The 23,355-nt window shown below is 46.0% G+C and overlaps 1 protein-coding gene across 2 annotated transcripts in view; it reads right to left on the bottom strand.

The window, feature by feature from the left end:
* The window catches only part of PRKG1 (protein kinase cGMP-dependent 1), a 2,371,600-nt gene that overhangs the window by 2,003,258 nt on the left and 344,987 nt on the right, over positions 1 to 23,355 (bottom strand). The window contains exon 1 of one of the 2 annotated variants that reach the window (XM_078642915.1): positions 1,943 to 2,560. The exons of the other annotated variant lie outside the window; for it this stretch is intronic. Within the exon in view, the coding sequence (XP_078499041.1) occupies positions 1,943 to 2,250 (308 nt within the window). The 5' untranslated portion in view covers positions 2,251 to 2,560. Of the gene's footprint in view, positions 1 to 1,942; positions 2,561 to 23,355 lie in introns of those variants that run through there. 2 annotated transcript variants of the gene reach the window in all.

The following is a 23,355-nucleotide window of genomic DNA, read 5'->3' as shown; positions in this document are numbered from 1 at the left end:
GTAGAACCAGTACACTAGAGATTTAATTTGTTTCCAAGGTTGACCAGTCTGTGTGATCTTGGGCACAAAGTCCAGAGGTATAAAGAGAACCTTCACCTCCAGTCATGTTGAAAAGTGGCTCGTCAGGCTCCCTCGCAGACTTCACTTTTTTTCCTCTTTGTGCTACTCAGTTTCTCCCATGTCACTGAGCACGTTTTACACAGTCAGAACAACGCACGCAGTTTTGCATGCAAACCATGCCCTTGTCTGGTGCCTTTCCACACACATTAGGACGGGCTCAATTTCTGATGCATTTTGCATCTCATTACACAATTTCGCCAAAAATCGACGATCCGAATCCCTGAGGGCCATTTCGGATGTGCATTCCTCAAACTAGTCAGGGTACCTTACGACACTTTTAACGCCGCTTTAATAGACTTGTGCTATCATGGAGAGTTTAAAGCACAATTTAAAACCAGAGGGGTGAAGGAACAGAGTAACTAAAACGATGACTGCAGAGCCAGGGAACCAACGTTCAGCCTTCGCCTCCCCGGCTGACAAGAACTGTGTGATCTTGGACAAGCCACTTTGTTTTGCGCCCTTTCTTTACCTATCCTCCTCAGCTGAAAAATAGCCCCCTTTATTTAGTAACCGCTTCGCCGCTGCTTTAATAACTTTATTAAAACACGGGTTGTGGCTGGAATTTTAAATGAGCAACAGTAGAAGGGTCAGGCACCTGAGGGGGTCCGTTGGATGGAAGGGACTTGGACGTGGCATCCCCTTTTCCCTTGGATTGGCATCTCCGACTGTAAACAAGATAGCGCTTGGAAGACTATGGCCACGCGCTGTCATTTTAGGCGCTCTAAATATGGCATGAACACAGAGCGTCCAAAACATCATCTCAGCCAATTGTCAACTGAAGTGGGTGGAATTACGCAACACAAGGGTGGCCAAAAATCAGATGCACAAAATACCTCGTCACCCACCCGCTTTGAAACGTGCCTTGCCTTGCTCCACCTGCCTCCCTCCCTGCACCTGAGCCCGAGAGAAGCGCCTGTGAGTCAAATGACATCTCTCTCATCTCTCCTCCCTGGACTCAGGCTCTCACCAGCGTGTTTCCCAGACCTCTTGGTGACACTTCCCGGCTGTCGCCTTGAATTACACTGCGGAAGCCCCTGGTGATGCCTTCCAATGAGAGCAGCCAATGGCAACAGATGTCTGAGGAAGTTCACGCAGCGTGTGCGCGTTTTCTATCTTTGGATGAAATGCGGAGCTGCCTCCTTCCCCGAAGCCGGCATCACCTATTAGGGAAGTGTGGTCGCGAGAACCCGCTCTGCCCTCAGTGAGTCGTTCTTTGTGCTGTGTTTGTAAGTAAGGAACCTGCAGCATCCCTGGACCAGTGAGGCAGGCGCCTTTTCAGTCACTTACAGGCTGCGCCAATCAGGTCCCACCCGGGGCCTCCTTCCACCTCCTAGTCAACCTCCCACCGGTGTCACCCCCCGGGGAGTTTGTCGCTTTCTTCTAAAAACACATGGCTTGAGAAACACGCGCTTACACGAGAGAGGCACAGACGCGCAGTTAGTCAAACGCATGCAGCGCCGCATTTCAACATTGCTTTAATCTTTCAGGGGGGCTGAGGAGCGTCGCGGGCGGGGGGAGCGAGGAAAGAGGGGTCGCTTTTTGCTTCATGCTCAGCCAAGAAGAGAAAAAGTCCGTTTAAGGGTTTGCACATACCTTGACACCAGACAACAACACAGAGGACAGAGATGAGAGCGGGTACCGCGGAGGGGGCCTCCGGCACAAGCCGAGCCCCCCAGGAGTGTTAGTGAGACACGGGTTCGACGGATGATGAGGACGGAGGACACAAATGGGAAGCGGAGGGCGCAGGAGGAGGCGCTGGAGGGACAGACAACAACACTACCAACGAGAGACAGAGGTGATGGAGACAAGGCTTGCGGCTTACTGTGGGCTCTTGGGGTAGAAGGGCAGGGTGACATGGCTGAGGTCCTGCAGGTCGAAGGCGGTGGGCTCGGCGGAGATGGCCTGGCGCTTGGTGCGCTGCTCGCCCAGGGCGGCCGGGCAGGGCTTCTGGGTGAGCTGCGTGGCCGGCCGGATGACCGAGCGGTACTTGTCCAGCTCGTTCTGCAGCTTTTGGATGAGCTCGTCCTTCTGGTCGAGCTCCAGCTCCAGCTCGTCGATGAGCGCGTCCCGCTGCCGGAGCTCCTCGATCTTCTCCTGGAGGGCGTACTGCAGGTCCCGCAGGGTGCCCATCCTCGCCCGCGGGCGCCCAACAAGTGCCTCCGCCGCCTACTTTGGTCCCTCTGTCACCCCCGCTGGCTGCCCCCTTACTCTCTCCTCCGGCAGGGGCGCCTCTGCTGCCCCCTTCAGGCGGCAGCGACCAGGGGCCGGGCGGCACGCGTGCTACCCCCTCCTGCCCTCGGCATCACAGCGAGCTGTGCGGAGGGCTGCGCGCTGCCGGTGGCGGCTGGGAGTCTGAGGAGGGGTGGGGGAGCCGCCGGAGACGCGCATCCACGGACGGAGGGGCGTCTGGAGGACTCCGGAGCCGGCGCTGGCACTCTCTCTGTCACTCCCACTCAGGAGGACTGCTCTACGCGCAGCTCGGAGGCCGCCCCCCCTCCTGCCGCACGCACCGGGCGGGAAGCGGCACGCGCAGGGGAGGGCTTGGCATCACTGTGCGTGCGTGTGGGGGCTGGGGCCGGCGTGCGCTCTCGCACAAGAGTGCAGTGCAGTCATCCACACGTCCCTGGGAGGACCAGCGCCGCATTTTCGTGAGAGATCTTGGCGCTATATATTCTGTACATGAAGGGGCGGGGCAGAGCAGAGGTGTGCACGCACTCCCTGTCACGCCCACCCAAGTGTGCAGTGCAGCTCCCCGGTTCACGTGCATGTGAGGACCAGTGCCGTGTAGTCTGTGTGAGTGCTTGGCATGAATGTGCTGTGGGGGGGGGGGGGCGGGAGGAACAGAGTTGTGCGTGCACTGCCTGTCACGCCCACCCAAGACTGTAGTGCAGCTCCCCGGTTCACGTGAGCAGAGGTGTGCGTGCACTGCCTGTCACGCCCACCCAAGACTGTACTGCAGCTCCCCGGTTCACGTGAGCAGAGGTGTGCGTGCACTGCCTGTCACGCCCACCCAAGAGTGCACTGCAGCTCCCCGGTTCACGTGAGCAGAGGTGTGCACGCACTCCCTGTCACGCCCTCCCAAGTGTGCACTGCAGCTCCCCGGTTCACGTGCATGTGAGGACCAGTGCGGTGTAGTCTATATGAGTGCTTGGCATTGCATATGCTTTGCGTGAAGGGGGCGGGGCTGATCAGTGGTGTGCATGACCCGCACAGGAATGCACTTCTGCTCCGCAGCTCTCCCATTGCACACATGCGTGCACGCAGTGTGCGGGCTGCACTCGTCGTGCGTGCGGTGAGCGGGCGCGCCTGGCATGGCAGTGGGGTCACGTGCATGCATTCTGTGTGGAGCATCCATTCTGCATGACTGATGAGGCCAGCGAGCGGTCATTTCATTCGTATGTGCTCGTGAGGGGAGGGCTGCAGGTGGCACATGTATGTTCATGGTAATGTTCTGCATGTGCACAGGGTGGATGTGATCATGAGAGAACGCTGCGTTGCACTTCCCGCTTCTTGTCTGCAAGCGCTGCGTGTGTATCACTGCGAACAATAACAAAGACGCACGTGCATTTTTCTAAAGTGCTGCACAGGCGCCAACAGTGAAAGTGCATTGATGCAACTACTGCATTTCAGAGAGGTGATGGGGGGGGGGGGCTTTGTGAGCCAGGGCCCTGTGCACTTAAGGTTGATGCTCCCGTGTGATATGTTACTTTCTTATACATGTGCATGAATAAAATGATATTAAGTGCAAGTATATTTTAAGTGTATATATGGAAGGAAGGCCGTGTGTTGGTGAGTGAGGGCCGTTTGCATGCACTTTTTGTGCCATGACCAGAGAGAGGAGTCTACATTTATTTTGCATCTTTATGGAGAGGAAAAGCACGTGCACGTGGACAGGTACACGCCCATTCATCCTGTTTACTTATGAGAGTGACCGAGAGCAAACTCGGCCATCAACAACTAAACGTGAAACACTAACACTGGGTTCACCAAGGAAGCTTCCAAAGCTAGTAATACCTTAAAGTACGCTGTGAGGGATTTGTGGTCATGTGTATGTAATTGTTTATCTCCCAGTTGTCCTTACATGTCTTATTTAGGTGGCTACAGGAAGTATAGTAAATCTATACATATCTATATCTATATCTATATATATAAATTTTTCCTCATTTTTTCTGCTCTTGCCAGGTGCGCTGCATTCATAGAAGGTGCAAATCACCATTATTGACTGTTTAAAGTGCAGGAAGGTGTCCCTTTCTGCACATAAACAATCGTCCCTGCAGCGCAGGCACCCTTGCAACATGGCGGCAGGTGCCAGCGCTGGCACTGGGCAGCTTTTTTTGTTCCAGCGCTAGGGGAAACACAGGGGTGTGCCATATTCTTGCGGCACTTCACTGTATTTTGAAAATGTTGTAGCTCAGCACTGCCAAATGTGGCGCAGCTCTGCTCTCTAACATTTTCTCGTAAATATGTTTCGATATTCGGTCAGTGATCTGAGTAAAACTGAATTATGCTGGTATGGGGAGATGGCAAGGCATACTGGTTCATGGGCCTGTCTGTGTTCTGTCCACTTTTTTATTCATGTATACTAAATTTAGAATGAAGTTACTTTCCATTCACAGAAGAGGAGGAATAGTAAATTAGGGAGGAAAAGTGATTTGACGAGTATCACACCATCTGGCAAAATGGCGATTATAACCTTGGTTGCCAGGCCCAAAGCTGTCATCTACTAGATCAAAGCCAAGAATAGAAGTTAGGCTAGAGGTTTTCAACCCAAGGCGAAATGTCCAGTATACGAGGATGTTGTTCAGGCTTTATATAGCGCTTACTGCTAAAAAATTTTTTAACTCAAAGTGGTCCAGATTGTCGTAAATAAGGTAGGAGAGAAATTGGGAGAAGCAGATTTGCCCCAAACCACACAGTTTGATAAAGGGAGGAAACTGCGATCAGAAATAATTTTCCTGGGACCTTTCTGTCCAATTTACCCACTGTTTCTGTGGCCGTGGGTGGGCAGGCATCAGTAAAGCACTTCTTACCAGTATGGTTCCTCTTTCTAAGTTCTGTATATATTGGAAACATTGGTTGGCAAATACCAGACATTTACCCTGTTGTTAGTGCCCTGAAAATAAGCAGACGAGGTCACAAAGCAATAGTGTAACACAGATTTGACCAAGTTTACAATTTTTTTAAAGAGCGGCAGCCACAATTGAAATCTCAGCCTCTTCACTTCACTGTATATAATGTATCCACAACATCCTACCACATACCAGGGCAAAGGACAATGCTGAGGGCTGCTCACACCCTGGAAAAATGTGACACATGTTGGCAACTCTGTCCAGAAAATTATGCGATGTCATGATGAAGGCATCATCAATTTATATTTGAAATAAAACAGTGAACAATATTTTTTAAAATAATTAAAAAAAATTCTATTGTATGGTATGAATTTTATGTTTGTGATAAACAGACTATGATAGTTTGTGGCCAAGGATTTTGTCTATGTGGCTTGTGAAACAAAACAGACTGGATGAGGGCATGTTTGCTTTGGTATGCCTTTGACGTGTTCTTAGACAGGTGATTATTTTCATAATTTATTTGTTCAAACCCACTACTGGTGCATCTTTGTTAAAAACCACTTACTTAGGAATATCAATAAATATTATTTTTTCTCAAAACGCATTTGAACATATTTGCATCTTTGGAAGTTGGAAAATATATTCTTGAGGTTAGTGCAGGGTTTAGTCTGTTTTTCTGCTACAGGAGGGAGGATTACATGTATACTTTGGTGCCTTTGTGCATCTGAGGTATGTGTATTTCTTGGTTGTTCATGATGAGGAAGAGGACAAGTATGAGGGTAAGAGCACTGGGGTGTAAATTAAGGTGTGGTAAACAGACATTTTATTTAACCCCTCCCAAGCTGGTGAAGGAACCGCTCCGTCACGCCCCTCGGGTGGGCTGTGCTGGTGACGGAGCGGTTCCGTCACGACCAGCTTGCCATGCATGCCTGTGCGGTGCTGAATTTGCGCCTGCGCGGCACGTTCTATTGAGCGGGCGGGGCCGTGACGGAACCGCTCCGTCACAAGCACAGCCCACCCGAGGGGCGTGATGGAGCGGTTCTGTCACCAGCGTCGGAGCACCGCGCGCCCCCGCCCCTTAGCGCTGTGGCGGAATCGCCACCGCAGCGAAAGGGTTAACACACTAGCTCCTCAGACCTCGCTGAGACTTTTTTCACCCCACAGTAAACAGACCCTGAGAAAACTGGAACATCAACTTTTGTTTAGGGAAAGTTACAAACTACTTTATTTTTTCAATAAGAGTGCAGAAAAATGACTAGCACGCTGTATCTTCTGGTTTCTATAGGACCTGGAAGGATGGAAATGTTTTTTACATTTCTTTAAATTTTTGGTTTGCTTTTTCTGTTTACTATTTTATATTTTTGAAATTCATCTTTTTTTCTATGTAATAAATATGACTAATATTTCTTACAAGCTGATTCTCCTGGAAGAGCACCAGCTAGGATCAGTTGCATCCCCCCTCAAACTTCTTTAACTATGAACACCACCAAACCAGATGTGAGGAGAATGAAACTTTCCGAAGAACCCGTTTGTTTATTGTTTTGAAGTGTTCTATAGCACATTGTCACTCAAGAGCATGGGAGTGTCCCACATAGGAGTAGTGCGTGCGATAAAAATGCTGCAGTACAATACAATGCAAACACAAGGAGATGAAGGACGGAGAGCTGAAACCTTTCACTCACCCCAAGTCACAGATCTGGGAATCCATCATCTTTCTTTAGCTCACTGGGCAACACCAGCACAGCCCAGCCATATGCAAACCTGTCTTGGCCCTGTTCCTCATGGGAACAGTCCAGCCTGAACTGCCAACCAGCTCTGCCCTGGACTAGAAACAAGCATCCTGGCACCAGTTTGAGGATAACACCCCTCATCAGCCAGGCTAGCTTGAATCCAGTGGCAAAATGAACAATACCAGAAACAACTTCCACTTCTCATCAGCTCAGGCAGGATACCACACCATGGCATTGCACATTTTCAATAATATTTTGATGGCCATACTTCTGGGCTGAAAATACGCTCAGCCGACTCCTTATAGCATTGTGTGAGTTAAGTTAGCATTTGCAGTGCCATTTTGGATTTAGCTGCCATTTTGTTTTGTGATCGAAAATAAGTTTATTCCTCTTAACTGTCTGACTCAGCAAAAGCTGCTTCGAGTTACTTCTTCTTATCGTTTTCAAGTTTGGATCCTAATGTACTAATGAATAGCTTATTCTGTGTTTGCATGCTTTCCTTCATCATAGCCCCTCTCCCACACTAGAGAGCGCTGAGCTCGAACAAAATGGCCTTGAGAGTGTAATAAAATGTACCCCTTCTGCAGGTGGTAGCTCATCCTTCTGTACCTCCTTTGTTTACCAGTGCCCGAGCTGGAAAATTCTAGCCTGGGCAGGACTTTGGGGTGTGGGAAGATGCATATTATGTTTTACGAAGTGTTCTGAGGTCAGTCCCTCGGTAGCTATCTCATGAGGCTGGTGAGACTGGGCTCTGCTGCAGCATATTACTAATAAATTACTTGGTTTGTATTCTCAACTGTCTTCCCTACTCTTTATTTCTTGGAAGGCAGGAAGGTGGTCGTGAATGACCCGGGTTGCCCGATTCGGGTCACTTTCTTCAATGACTCACCAGAATAATTCTGTATTGTAAGATCTCATCCACAAAACCCTTCAGAACGTTTCTATTCAGTTTTTTCCTGGTTGAATTATTGTTGTGTGAAGTTAGTTATGTCCTCATTAATACATTTGCTAATTTGATATACTTGTCATTGACTGATAATTATATTAAATAGAAAAAAAGCTGTTTTCTTTACTGTGCTATTTGTTTCTTGCTTCCGTCTCCCATCACCTCTCGCACGGCTAATGCCTGAGCTTCAGTGATCGCACAAGGAATGCCCAGTTTCACAGTTGCTACCCCAACAGACTACCGCTACTTCATATCAGATCATAGAAATTCTTTGCTTATCCTAGAAATGTCTGCATGAATTTCATGTAACGTTTTTGCTCGTAGAACTATGAAAAATCTATTTAACCCTTTCTATGCTGATGACAGAACCGCTCCGTCATCAGCTGCGGTGGCGCTGTGCTGATGACGGAGCGGTTCCGTCATGGCCCGGCTGCCGCGCCTGCGCGGTGCTGATTTTGCACCTTCGCGGCGCGTTCTATTGAGCGGGCAGGGCCATGACGGAACCGCTCCGCCATGAGCACAGCCCAACCGCGGCTGATGACGGAGCGGTTCCGTCACCAGCATGCGGCCACCGTGCGGCCGCCCCGCCCCTTAACGCTGTGGCGGAATAGCCGCTGCAGCGATGCGGTTAAGCCCTTGACGTGGAATATATCTAAAGTTTTGGTTTGGATTCCCCTGTAAGGAACCACATTGCATTGGCAAAGGGTTTTTGAAAATTCTCTGTAATGTGATCAATATCTTCGTCCCTCTTGTCATCAACCAGATTTGCATCAGGTTAGCAACTTTCCACCCCTACACTTTAAGTCTAAAAGAAGAGCAATTGTCTAAAAAGCATCCTCAGTGGTTGCACTTCTGGTGAGGTAATTTCTGGTGACCACAAATCTGGTGATTTCTCATCCCATGGCACCACCTTCAGTGAGGTCACTTCCTGTGACTTTGTTGGGTTAAAGGTCATCACTTAAGACATCTTCGCAAAACCTTTTTATTACACACTGACAAATGCACACCAAGGCAGACAAGCACCAACACTACAATATGGTTCCAGAATATTGTGGACTATCACCTGACAAAAATATTCTATCATAAATATCATTTCAGCCCTCCCCCCTTAAGGTTAATAGCAGTAGAACCACACAGACATATTTGATGTCATTGAAATCAGTATTGATGACACAATATTACGGTCAGGCAATATTTTTATCAACAATATCCAGGCGCACAACCCACACCATCAATGTCCTGAGCATGTAAGAAAGGGAGGGGGGCTGTGGTGAATGTAAATAATGGGTCTTGGGATAATTAGGGAAAAAAAAGTAATTTAAGGAAAAAGAGCATGACTGAGGACAGGAGAAAAAGACTTTGGCACAACCTTAAAGTCACATGAAGACACACAATGTGCGAAGAGAAACAGGAGGACGTAAAAGTGTCATAGAACGATACAAGAGTGATGGGATGGAATAGAGGTTTGGATGATTATTTAAAAGGGATTTGGGCATGTAAAGAGGGAGAGAAAGTGCAAAATAAAGACAGTATTATACATAGCAACAGAAAGTTGAGGGGAAACGGGTACATAGGTAGAATGGAAGAAACAAGAGGTGAGAAGGGGGCGAGAGAGCTAATGGGTGAGGAGTGGAAGAAATACGAGAGGAGATGAAGGCGGAGGTGAGAAAAGAGAAGCTAGGTTGAGACAGAGAGATAACGGGGAATACTGGAAGGGCAGTAGAGAGAGTAGAGGAACGAGAGTTGAGAAAATAGGTAGGAGGAAGATTTAGGAGTGCGTAGGTGTGACAGCATGATAGGAGGAATTTTGAAGGAGAGTGGGCAGGTGGAAAGGGGGCGGACAGGCGAAGGATACGAGGAAGAAGAATGTGCTCAGTTCATGCCTGAGAGAGCATCTTTCCCGTGTTACACTGTGGTTGCTAGGAGACCGCACAGAGCATCTATCGCACGGCAAACGGGGAAATGTGGTCCTGCCTCCAAATCAGCCCGCGGCAACAGGAGGAATGCGCTGACATACTCCTGCCCTCGAGGGATGAAGCACTGATCCCGCCCTCGGGGAAGTACCGGAGCATCTCAAGGGAAGTACCACAGAGAGGCGCCAGCTGGCAGGATATCCCACCCCAGGCTACTACAGGGCCGTCCGCGCGGAGCCTTGGTTGTTATTTAACAGCGCTGTGCACTCCCAAACACAAACGTAAGATTTCACAATGCAAGCTCCAGCCTTCCTTTTCATCACCAGAACCAAACTCTGCAGACCACTAAAACAAGAACATTTTATACAGAGTAGTTTAGATGGATTGTTTTACCTGCACCTACACCCGCCTGCAAATTAACCCTCTTTTTAATTACACCCAGGGAACTCGAAATTATGTGCTAAGGAATTATAAGCACGCAGCTGGTAGTTACTGAGATGCTCATAAAAGCTCCCTTTTAGTAGAAGCGGTAGGGGAACAATGAAATGGGCACCTGTGGTGCGAGTGACGTCACTGTGACGTCACATACATCTGGCGCCATGACGTCACTCAGAAGCAAGATGCGCCAACGTTGGAGAAGGACATTCTCGTCACTTGAAGCAGTCCAGGTTGTTGACGGGTTTTTCAGCCTTCGATGTTTTACTTTGATTCATAAACTTCGCAAGCTCACACCTAACGTCTACTTCAAAAAAGGTCCAGTCTAACCCTGGGCAAAGCACTACGCTACGCTCGCGTAGTTTGCGAAGTTTGTGCTACTTTGCACTACGCGAACTGCACGTAGCACAGTGCAAACACTCGTAACTTAGCGTAGTGTAGTGCAGCGGTCATTTTTTGCTTGCTCGCGGTTCTCAACGTCAAGTTGGCGACCGCGAGCAAGCAAAATTACATCCCAGCGAGACTTTTTCCTCGTTCGTGATCAACAACAAGTTGCCGATCGCGAGCGTGGAAAATAAAACTCCCAGCGAGATTCTCTAAGCGGGGAGGTCAGGTTTCTCATTGCGAGTGGTCGCGTATCCTCGCGACTGCTCGCGATGAGAAACTACCAGTCCATGTTGCGAAAGCTGCAGCTCAAGTAAAAATCTACTCGAGCGGCAGAAAACTACAGCCCGCACTGTGCAAGATGCCGTTTTCAATGATTGCACAGTGCGGAAAAGCATCCGTAACTATGCAATCATTGAAAACGGCATCTTGCACAGTGCGAACAGGGTACTACGCAGTTCGTGTAGTGCTATGCGTAGTTCGCGTAGTGCGAAGTGCACTTTGCGTAGCTTCGCGTAGTGCTACTTCGCAAACTACGCCCAGCCCTAGTCCAGTCCCAAATTTAGCCAAGGAAAGGTGCAATTTCCAAATCCCAGAACTGCCCATCTGCCTGCTCAGTTCAATATTTGTAACATATCAAACATCCACTAATTTGCCGCTAGTGATCTACCAATGGTCTGTTGTTTGTTGATCATGCACTATGCACCAACGAAGTAGTTATCAAAACTCTACCAGTAAGGTATATAATTTACCACTATAAGCAGGGCCATTGGAATAGTGCAGCAGGTGAGGACTACATTACGGGGCAGGGTTGACCAAATTATGCGGCAAGAAAGGGAATTTATGAAACATAATTTGCCCAGTTTAAGGTAGTATTACTAGTATTACTTGATGCAAGTTCCAGTATTACTTAATTATTTGCTAGTATTTCTTGACAAATGGTTCCCATTATTAGTACCAGTTTAATACCCAAAATACAGCAATAAGCAGCAGAGCAGGGATCAGTCACACTTTCCAATGGGTCTTCCACTGTTAGTAACTTATGATCCGTTTGAGGCTAGAAACATTTTTTTGTTACAACCTGTAGGAGATAGAACAGATGACGTATTAAGTGGCAAATTTAAAAATTGATATCAATATAGCACGTCATCTTCTCTTAAAAAATTCCACAGGAAGGCCAAATACATACAACTGCTGAAACATTGATACTATTAGTTAATGGTGATTCAAATGGAAGAAGGAAGTGAAGACATGTATGAATGCATGGCTTTACTTTAGAGGGAGTACATTTAATGTGTGCTCATTCAATACATGGCCACTCTCTGGCACACATAACATGGTATAAAGAGTGGAGTGGCAGCAGTATGCATGCCAGTTCAGGCGTTGGATTCTCAATGGTGGGGCTTAAGCAGAGGGGATAATACATGAATTTCTACAATCTGTTCATTCTTTCTCTTGCTTTGCATTGGAGTATGGCACATGGAATAAGAGAAACACAGAGGCCGACACGAAAACTGTATTTTGTAGTACTTTTGGTAGTAGTATATTAGTACTGCTAAATGCTTATCACAAACATGCAAGTGTAAATTTCCACCTCCAACTCGCGTACCTTTTGTGTGGGGAAATCCTCACACGTAAATTTATGTATATAAGGGTGAGGCATCAGGGGAGTGGCTGGAAAGAGGGTCATCGTTACTAATAAATTGGAGAGGTTTAGCGAGGAGTAAGGAGGGGTTTAGGAAGGGACATGCACCCAGCCACAAAAGTGAGCCCATTGCTATTCGCAAACTGCACTTCTAAAGTTTCTACGATCAAAAAAAGAGACCCAAAGCAGAAGTTAATGACTCCAGCTCAGCTGGAGTAAGTCCAGAGCCACGCATGGCCAACAACTGGTACTGAAACATCCCCCTGTAGAAAATAATGGAGGTAGTGACAGTAGACCAGTGGTTGGCCGTGTGGTGCTGGACTTGCTACTGCTTCTTTTTTAGCAGGAGTAACTTACCCCCTTTTTCAGGCAGTGTAGTCATTTAAGCCTACATTTTCAAGTAGCTTTACACACTGATTTTGTGAATAGTCAAAAGTAGTAAAGTTACTCAAACATACATGAGTAACTTACATATGTAAATTATTCACAAGTGTACGTTATCTTTGTGAATAGCCCAATAGAGTTCAAGGTGTGTATGTCTCTTACATCATTGAACCGTTGTTGGTCGAGGTACCACTGAAGGACATAGGAGGAGAGGAGTTGAACTCAGTCTTCACTCTTTCTCTAGCCTCTTACTCATGCCACTACAGTAAAGAAAGGAGAGAGAATTAAAATGTTCATACCCATCCAATTTTGGCTTCTCTCTTCTGAATATCGAAGGGTTGGTAGAGGTGGGCGATCAGTCTATGTGGCTGTTCAATGCTTGGCCTCTCTCTCTTGTCACTGGAAAAGAGAAGGGCAGTGAAGCATGCCCGCTCATTCCATTTTAAATCTCTTACTCAAGCACAAGGAAAAGGGGGGGGTAGTTCTCTACCTTTGGATTTCCTCTGGTGATAATTGTATGGAAATTAAGGCCTCACCTCTGAGCACACCCACTTCTTTACCCTTGCCTCTGGAGCCCGCAATAAGAGAACGAGGTGAGTTCAGTCTACATGCTCATTCAAAGGAGACCCCTTTGATGGAGATTACATTAAGGGGGAGCCAGGAAGTGGATATTAATCTTTTTCATCACTACGCCAGTAACCTCTCTGTCAGGACCAGGCCACTTGGAGGGAAGGGAAGCGGTAGAGCGAACAGTGTGCCTCTACTCAATAATTCAATGCCTCTCATTGCTGGAGATCGCAAAGGAGGAGAGGGAGGGGGGTCACTATTGGTCTCTCTGTGATGAAGATTGCAATGAGGGTGTGTAAAGAGGAGTCTGGGTTCACATTAATTCAGTCTTTGGCCTCCTACTGGTGAAGAAGATCAGTAAGAGGTAAGCAGAAGGTGTAGATCAGGCCTTTTAACCCATGATTTTTTTCCCTTTCCTATGATGGAGGTCACATTGAGAGGGTCCACAGTCCAAAATGATAAGAGTGGAATTCTGTGCACAACCTCTTCCAGATCTCTGCCTCTCTGTAGTTGAGTGACCTGGGAAGTGATCAGAAAGGAGCTCAGAATGGCTGTTGAATCATAGGCATCCGCTCAGAGCATGCATTTGTTTCAGTGTGAGAAAAAAACGTACACATAGCATTTGCAACGCTATGTACATAGTAAATACAAAACAGTAAATACCTAATTTTCTAAGGTCTCTCATATGAGGTAGCCAATTGACCCATATCTGTGATTGACTTTGCGCTGTGTGCTGAACATATAGTCAAATCCAGTGGCTTAGGACAGTTGTGTACTGGAATGACCTCTATGCTTATAGCAATATTCAATGATGTCCTACCAATGTCTTCACTGTAGTCCTGTTTGGTAATGAAACATTCCATGGCATTGAAGATACAGTAAAGAGCACTGGAGGGCAATCTTGCCTGGTATACCGCAGGGCGTTTCTGTAAAATGTATCTGCTTGTTGTGAAAAGATCATTTGTTAATTTTCTATATGTTTGTGGTGAATTTGCAGTATTACTGGTTAATACCTTGAGGTAATGAAATATTTATATTGCGACATGGATTGGATGTTTTTTACATTTTCTTTTCAGCAGCTTATTTACTAAAAATCCTCTATGTACCTCTTTACTCCATTGTTCGAAGTAAATGAATGGGACCAAGGGAACAAAGACCACGAGCGGCTCAAAATATGTTCAGAGTTTAACTTCCTTTGTACCTGGCGTTTTGGGGGTATGTGATCTGGGATTGAAATAACATCCTCTGGATCTCTTTGTCAGCAGCAATATTTATGAGTTGTAACTTAATTTTGAGGCAGCAGTATGACAGTCACATTTGCATATATGTGATCTACACAAAAATCATATTTGGTATTTGTTTGTCAACCAACCTCAATTACATTTCAATAGACTTCCAGTCTAGAGCAACAGGGATCACCTAAAAGTCCTGAATCATCAAAAGTTTTACTTCTGGTGGCATCTTGTCTGTTGACATCACTTTCTGTGATTCCATTGCCTGTAATCGTGGGACTGTTTGTCATGGTATTGGATCAAAGGTCATCAATCAAGAATGTTTTATACCAACAATCTTCCTGGTAAATGTTGAAGCTTCTTTATATTCTGCCTTTCTTTCTTTAGACCTTTTTTATCAACACTTTCCTTTTTTTGATCCTTCAGTTGGATGTGGATTTGTTGAAGAATATATTTTTAAATAAATTTATACAAAAATGCTTTTATTGTAAGAGACAGTAAATAGGCGACGTGATGGATTCCCTGAGTGATTGATTTCTATAAGAAACGCTCACTCTCATGGTTACTGAACTAGATGCATCATGGCTTAAATAATGTAACACAATGTGGCTTCGATGTGTCTAGTGCTGTTCAATCAACTAAGAAAGGCTCAGATTCTCTCGTAAAATACAACTACTCTGTGTTTGTTGAGGATGAAAATCATAGTACGTGTGGGATCTTTTCAGGAGTCCCAGGGCAGTCAGGAATTAGTGGTCTCAGGTTGTGTTACTGAGAACTGTTTTTCATTGGTGTGCTCATGCTTAACCTTACTGTTGAATCCTAAACAGAACATTGAGTGCACCCTTCTAGCACTTGACCCATAGGGCTCCAAAGGCAAGCAGCCCAGTGCGTACTCATGGAGATGGTGTATGGTTAGAGATTCAGAATGTTATACATAACTAGCTCGAAATTCAAAGTCCAGCCAAATGTGTGTCTGTTTTTTGGAAATAGAGGACAAAAATAAAGCACACAATTCTTCTATGTCCAGGTGAGATCGCCAGGGTGACGCTCGTAGGGTATGAGTGTTTGGTGTAAAAATTAGGACCATTCCCCTTAACCAATCGCCCTTTCCTTCTTTTCCTTACAGCACCAAAGACCTACTGACTGACTGATATGTTACCCTATAGTTTTCACAAAAAAACATGCTTCCGTGATACACTTGAAGCACAGACTATTCATTTAGTTCCTTCTTTTCATAGATTGCTCTGACTTTGAGATACATTATTTGGTTCCACCTAAGAAGATCTCTGTGAATTTATATCCCAGATTTTTTAGAGCAAAATACCAAAGAACATTATATGTGGAGCAATCGATCACCATATGGACACTGTGGTTCTTTAAATATAATAAATTAAGGACACATGAATGAAACCTAGGCACCATCAAGAGCCTTTATACAGGGATTCATTGAATGATAGTCTAACCTACTATATATTAAGGCTGAAAATTAATGCAAAGACTATGAAACTAAAAAAGTAATTATAACAGCCAGTAGTGGATGATATATTTGTTAAATGTACATAAACATAGTCTGATTGTATATGCTTTTTTCTATGTTATCATATGTCTGACACACAAAACACGTTACATGTTGAATGTTTAATAATGGTAATGATTATGTTGGTTGTATGACGGAACCCCACAGGAATTTACCAAGCACACCTTTACAATGCAGTCAGTACCCCACCTGCGACGTTACCATGCGTAATTTTAGCACCCAAGTCGTTGCAATTACTTGCTTTAGGGTCACTTGACTTTGGAATAGTATAAATTACTATTCTAACTCCAGTCTAATTAACAGTAGGGAAGGTGTTGGACTTAAAAATCCAACACCAGTCCACCAGCCCGCTCCCCTACAGCAAGCCATTTTAACGACTTGCTTGGTAAAGTAAAACATAGTAATGTCGCAACCCAGGTACTAACCTCGCTGTAAAGGCTGGTCGTTGGAAAGACTGCAGGGTAAAGGATGTTTTCCAATCAGTTCTACTTTGATGCCAGCAGTAAAAGAATAATTAATTATTGATAAATTAATTGTAAAGCAACATGTTCAATAAAGTCCGCCTTTTGAGAGTATGAGTAATTTTGAGTCTAATCTGTGGGTAACAAGAGTAATCTTTAGGGCAATCAATTGCCAAATGCACCATCATCAACCTCTTCTTCAGCCCGAAGATCGACACATTGTGATCACGTCCACAACCCCCTATATTTCAGTTATCCCCATTGCCTCAACACCAAAAGGACCTCTTCAATCCAGTCTCTCCATTATCCTGAACTCTCTCAAGAGAACATCCCATGAGGTGATGCCTTTCCTTCTTGCCACATCAAGTTGCTCTAAGTCAATGTTTCCCAAACTGTGGTACTTGAATCATTGGTTGATCATGAGCAGATTTTGGTGGTCTGTGAAAGGTCAATCAATAAATAAAGATGCCTTTAAATTCTGCATTTAACTTGTCACATTTGATGCACTTCAAACACCGAGGTCAAATGGCAGGCTGTGCGTTCTGACAAATTGCTGATTATGTTTTTTAACACGTGGACTGATGTTTACAAATTCCTCTCACCTTGCAGTCAGAGAAGGAAAAAAAAAGTCAATTATGTGACAATCTGGCTGGGGTACATAAGCGTGAAAGGAAAGGCTGTAATAGGCTGTCATTTTTTGATAACACACAACTAATTGTAAATACCTATAAATGAGCTGTACACTTTCAGCAGTTACAAAAGCAAAAATCAAATACTTTTTGTGTGGATCTGAAGGTGATGGAAATGAAGAATATAAAAAGATCAGAACAAATAAAGACACTTCACTTGGTGATGCACAAATAATAAATATTCACTGTAACACCATGTCCATACAATATTGTTTGCATACAGTATAGTTATATCAGAAGAACCCTATATCTGAGCAAATTTAGTGGCCATTGCAATAGAAAATTTGCAGTCTGCAAGTGACAGTGTGCTATCACATAATGCTGCGGTTACTTAAAAAAATTGCCTGCCTCATTCCTTTAGTGATAGGTGAATCACAATGGTTTGTTGTTTCTAAAATGTGGGTCATGGTTCTAAAATGTTTGGGAAGCACTGCTCTAAGGTAAGGCTCTCACCGCTGTGGTCCATGCAGGTAAAAACGGTGGGACCAGGTAAGGTTTTTTTTCAAGGGACGATGCATAGGGAAAATTAAGTAAATAATTAATTTTCCCTTGGCACCACCCCTCGAAATCCCCATTACCCGGGCACACCGCCCCACTGCTGTTACCTGCACGGACTGCGGCTGGGCCCTCACTCCCCTTTTCCACATTGTGAATGCCTCCCCAACCCAAGGACAAAGCCAGATGTTCATCCAGGAGGTTAAATTCTTTCCCTGCTGAAGAAACCACCCTTGGACCCAGCTGACTTCACCAACTTCCACCCTATTACTAACCCTCATATGAAAAATCATCAAGAAAGAAGTCACCAGCCACGTATATGAGAATCTGAGCAAGAATAATCTTCTAGAGGACAGACGGCCAGGCTTCCTATCACGCTAAAGCACTAAGAAACTCCAGGCAGTTGGTGAAGCCCTACTTCTCAATGACAGGATTGCCCCTGCCTCCTAGCCCTGCTTGGCCTCTCTGCTGCCTTCCACACAGTCGATCATTCAGCTCTGATCACATCCTGAAAAGACATATGGAATTTTAAGGCACTTTCTTGAAATGGTTCACATACAGCCACACCAACCTAGCCAGCTCATGCAAATAGGTTCCAAAAGGTCACATAGCCTCATGTGGAGTACCCTAGAACTCAATCCTCTCTTCAAATCATTTTTAGGCTCTACATGGAACTCCTCAGATATCTTCTTGATCAAATCAATCCCTACACAGATCATACCCATCCCTGTCAAACATATCTTCAAGTCAAGTCAAGAGATACTTTATTTCGGCCTCACAAGACCTTAAAAGCAAAGTTAAAACATTCAAAAGTTCTATACAATTTATCAGTAAAAAAATATTTATATATGCCTAAAAATAAGGGGACTTTAAAATAGAAACATAAAAAAATAGCATGATAGTCATATAGTATCTTAAGCATATAGTGCTAAATCACAAATTTCAATACAAGATCTCATACATGATAAGTGGATAGAGCAGTTAGGTCAGACTTTCTTTAGAACTGCATGGCCAGCGCACCATATTGAGAACAGGTAGCGGGAGACTGAATATACAATTGGCATGCCGGTGTCATATTTAAGAATCCTATAGGCCTGTAAGCAATGAGCGGTTCCAAGGTTGCTACAAAGCTGTCGTAACCAGCGTGCCTTCATTGTCTTGTAGGTGGGGCAGAAAAACAATACATGCAAATCAGTCTCCGTACAGTTTTTGCAAATCAGACAGTCGTTCGTAGAGCTATCCCCCCCCCCACCACTTATAGGTAACAGCACATAAAGGGAGTATACCATATCTAAACTGCATATAGAGTTTTCTAGCTAAAGGAGGCTGTATGTCATCTATGCTAGATTCTAAAATGTATTGCAGTTTGACTTCTAAAAAGGATGATATAAGTGTGCTTGTCCTGGTGCTCCTTAGTAGTAAGTTAAGGTGATGATCCTTGAAGTTTTTTATCAAGACTTTTCGTGGGGTTGCCAAAGAACTCTCTTCCGGGCTGTCCCATTGTTCGCCCATTCCGATGGATAAGAAGGAATTCTGGATATAGGTGAGCCAAGGAATTTTGCTTACTCCCCTGAGGTTGGCTACCTCCCTCAATTCCTCCCTATACATAGATAGTTCTGGAGTGTTCCAAAGGTGGCGCCAATATAGTAAAGGTCTAAGCGCTACCTCCAGTGCCACTGGGCTAACTACCAAATTCATTCTGAGCTGGGTTAGCGGGGTACTATTGCGAAGCCCCAATAGCTGTCTAAGCAAGGAATGTTCAATCCTAGCAAGCTGTTCCGATGGTCTGTGACCCCACAACTGCACACCATAGAGGGTAGCCCCTCTGGCTTGCGCCTTATATGTTTCCAAGACCGGCCCTAGTATTTTGTCTACACACGTCCTCTGCTGTTTAGCAAGGCCCCCTGACGTTTCCGTCAGTTTGAGGCATGTCTTCCTAATTTGATCACCCCACTCCATTTTCTCATTGAGGGATAGTCCCAAAAAGTCACGTACAGGTACTTTCTCTAGGAATTCCCCTGCTAATTGTGGATTGGGTCGTGTTGAATGCCCTGCATTGAAGACCATATATTTCCTTTTCTGGGTGTTAATTTCCAAGCCCCTATTGTTGCAAAACAGATGAAAGATGTCCAAAACCCTTTGGATACCCATCAGTGAGCTCGACAGCAGGAGGGTATCATCTGCGAACATCAAGGCAGGTACCTTGCGGCCCGCTGGCTTTGGAGAGTCTATGTCCCCACCCACTGTCAAAGCTCCCACCAAGCCATTGATAAAGATGCAAAAGAGGGTTGGGGCCAAGACACAACCCTGTCTCACACCTCTCTGTATGGGTATACGGTCAGTGATGTCTCCATTCTTCCCATATCTGATTTGGGCATAATTGTTCACATGCAATCTTTTCAAGATCTTGCATAAGTACGGAGGCTCCCCCAGATCAGATAGGATGGCCCATAGGATTCCCCTAGGTACAAAATCGAAGGACGATTTTAAGTACACAAATATCATGTAGAGATTGCCACCCTCCAAGATCACTGTTTTCCAGTGAAATAATTGCAACCTGAAAACTTGATAGATTGTGGATGTTTTGGTTCGAAAACCAGCCTGGTAAGGGCTGAGAATGGAAGACTCCTCCATCTAGTTCTGCAATCGGTCCAGAAGCACTCAGGCAAAGTTTTTTTGTGCAACATCGATGAGGCTAATGGGCCGGTAGTTCTCAGGATGGAGGGGTGAGCCCTTCTTAAAAATAGTGATGCTTTCCGCCCCTAGCCATGTATTGGGGCTCACCATTATTGTAGAATAGCGTTAAAAATACTCCAAAATTACGGTGCACAAACGCTGGGTTCGCTACGGTAAAGATCTCCAGGGATCTTATCAAGGCCGGGAACCTTTGCAGGTAGTTCTCAAGCAATTGCAGCTGCTATCTCTTTGAAAGAAGTCTCAGGAGTATCCGTGGCAAGTGGGGCTGGGAGTGGAATGTAAATTTCAGCTTGGTCAATAGTGCCTATGCCCTGGAGTAAAGTGCCTGAAAGTGGTCCCTCCAGACCTCAGCACCCAAATTAGGTTTGAATGCCTGTTTGTCCTCTTTTGAGTCTATACCTATTAATTTCCAAAAGGCCATCATGTCCCTCCTTTTTAGAGAGTCTCTTAAGCTCTCCCACTTTTCTGCTTCCCACTCCTTTTTAGCTTGCTTAATTAGGTATTTATATAATAACCTGTTCTCCTTTATTGCCCGCTTGTCATAGTCTTTGATAGCTTTGAGCAGGGTTGACTTGGCCTTTCGACATTTGCCATTATACCATGGATGTCTAGGTGCATTGCCTTCCCTTACTTGAGCTACATAGACAAAACTATCCACCATAGTTGCCACTAAGCCTTGATGGTTTTCTGCAATTTCATTTAGTGATCGGGTAGAGTCACCAGACTCACTCAGTTGGAATGCAACCTCCAAATATGGTGTGATTGTTTGGTAAAGTGTGGATAATCTGTCCTGCGATTCACATAGGGTACCCCATCCTACTCTCCTCTTGCAGCTAGCTAGGATTGTCTTTGGAATTTTCAACTATTGGCCCTTATCAACCTCCCCAATATATGGCGAGTCCAATTCTAGAAACAGGGCGTTATGAGCGCTATCGTGTCTGGGGACAATCTTAAAACTAACCATCCGATACCAAGATTTGGTATTCACCATAATATAATCTAAGATCGAAGGGCATCCCGACCTATTGTAGGTGAAATTCGCCGGACTATCGAGATTTGAACGCCCATTGCACGCCCTGAGTGAGTAGTGTTCAACGGTACAACTAGTGGTGTCCATGCCCAAACTGGTGGATCATTAGCCACTGGAATAGCCCAGTGCAGATCCTCTTCATTTAAGTCACCAACCTCCATGTCCTTTAGTGGTTCATATTGACAATTGAAATCACCAGCCAGAATCACTATGTCATTGTCAATGACTGTGGGTATGAATGATAGTAGTTTATCAAGAGTGGGAGACTCTTGCCCATACCCTTCTGGCCATGAGTATACATTAATGAGCACTAACCTGGTCCTGGAGGGAGAGCTCAGGATAACACAGAGAATGTCTCTAGATGACGTCTCTACCTGCTTCACTGTGCAAACCAGGTGTGTGGCGACCATGTGGTAAGTCCCTTCCCACCTGATGTAGCAGGTATGTTGTAGGTTACATAACCCGATCTATGAATAGTCTCCCTAGCCCAGGTTTCCTGGAGCATGCATATGTCAGAATCTTGGATGAAAGCACCCCACTCCGGGTTATCTATTTTGTAGCGGAGACCTGCAATGTTCCGGGATAGTATTGGAGCTTCGATGGAGAATTTGTGGGTTTGTTAGAATTTACCAACTCCTTATCCAAAGGCCGATAGCCGCTCCTTGTATTGAGCTGGTTTACTTCTGCAGTTATTGGAGGCGGGGTCGCGGACTGTTGTGCTTTGGGGTTCTCCATAGATATCTCTACATTATTATAGAGAGAGTTCTCCCATATCTTCAACCAACAGCACACAGAGGCTCAAACCTTACCTCACACTCTTCCAATGTTGAAGCTAAACTCCACAAATACATAATTCCTCTAGTTTGCCGACATCAACAATCAACCCCAGTTTTAAGCCTGGCTCTCCAACTTAAACCTACGAGGCTTCACCTCCCACTGGACAGAGCAAGCAAAACGAGTAGGATTCACTCCCAACAAAGATCTCTCATACAAGCAACACATTCTCAGGAAGAACGAGGCAGCTTGTTTCCAACTCTCTCTCTTAATACCACCCTAGCACCCCTGATAGGATCAGGTCATCTCATTGAGGGTTTGAAGAAATTGACCACATCACCCCATTTTAAAAGATGTACACTGGCTCCCCCTTACAGCTCAGACCATCTTCAAGACCAGGTGCATTACTTATTAAGCCTTTGGTGTCACTCCCTCATGTGAAGCCTGATTGGGGCCCGGGGGGATTCCGGCGTCAGCCGGTGTCCCCCTGGGATGATTCGCGCGATTGGAACAATCCACGCGCAGGGGATTGTGGGTAGGTCAGGGCTCGCGGGCGGGGGCAGTCAGGAGGCGCGCGCAGAGGCTGAGGAGAGCGGCGCTGCGAGGAATAATACGCAGCTGATATTTTCGAGTGTGCCACGTATTATTTGAACTTTGTTTCTGGCACAGTAAAGTTAATTTAACCCTTAATATCGGCGCATTTCGCCGTTTTGGCGATTGTTTTGCCGTTTTCGGCGGGATGACGGCAGAAGGCATGCAGGAGGAGGCCCGGAGCAATTTCTTTCTTCCTGAGGCACCAGTGGCAGTCTTTTCAGGTGCGCAGAGGCCAAAGAGGATAGCGTCTGATGGTGTCCTGGATGCGGTGGCAGCCTGCAGAACATTCCGGGGTCGACAGTCCAGCTCCTCGGTCCCCCCTCATTCAGGCAAGTCCAGTGGTCGCAGGGGTAGGGCAGTAAGGAGAAGCCCTGCTGGTAGGCTGGTGTCCAGGAGTTGCCCAGCTGTACCTGCAGCTACTAGGAGGCGTCTGGGGGGGGCACAGGTTTCGCAAGTCAACAGGCCTATGAGGCAGTCGAAAGGAAAGGGGGCTGCACATGTCATGGTGGGGGCCCCCGATGAGTTACTTAGTGGGGGAGTGTTTGGCACCCAATTTTCACCCCTCGTGGCTGGTGTCCCCAGTGTGCAGAGTCAGCAGTGGTTGGGGCCCGGTGCCTTGCGCCCGCAGGTTTTGTCAAAGGGGGTTCGGCCCC

The sequence above is a fragment of the Lissotriton helveticus genome, chromosome 5_1 (assembly GCF_964261635.1).
Source record: "Lissotriton helveticus chromosome 5_1, aLisHel1.1, whole genome shotgun sequence".
Taxonomy (NCBI): domain Eukaryota; kingdom Metazoa; phylum Chordata; class Amphibia; order Caudata; family Salamandridae; genus Lissotriton; species Lissotriton helveticus.
This window is presented reverse-complemented; position numbering and strand designations above follow the sequence as displayed.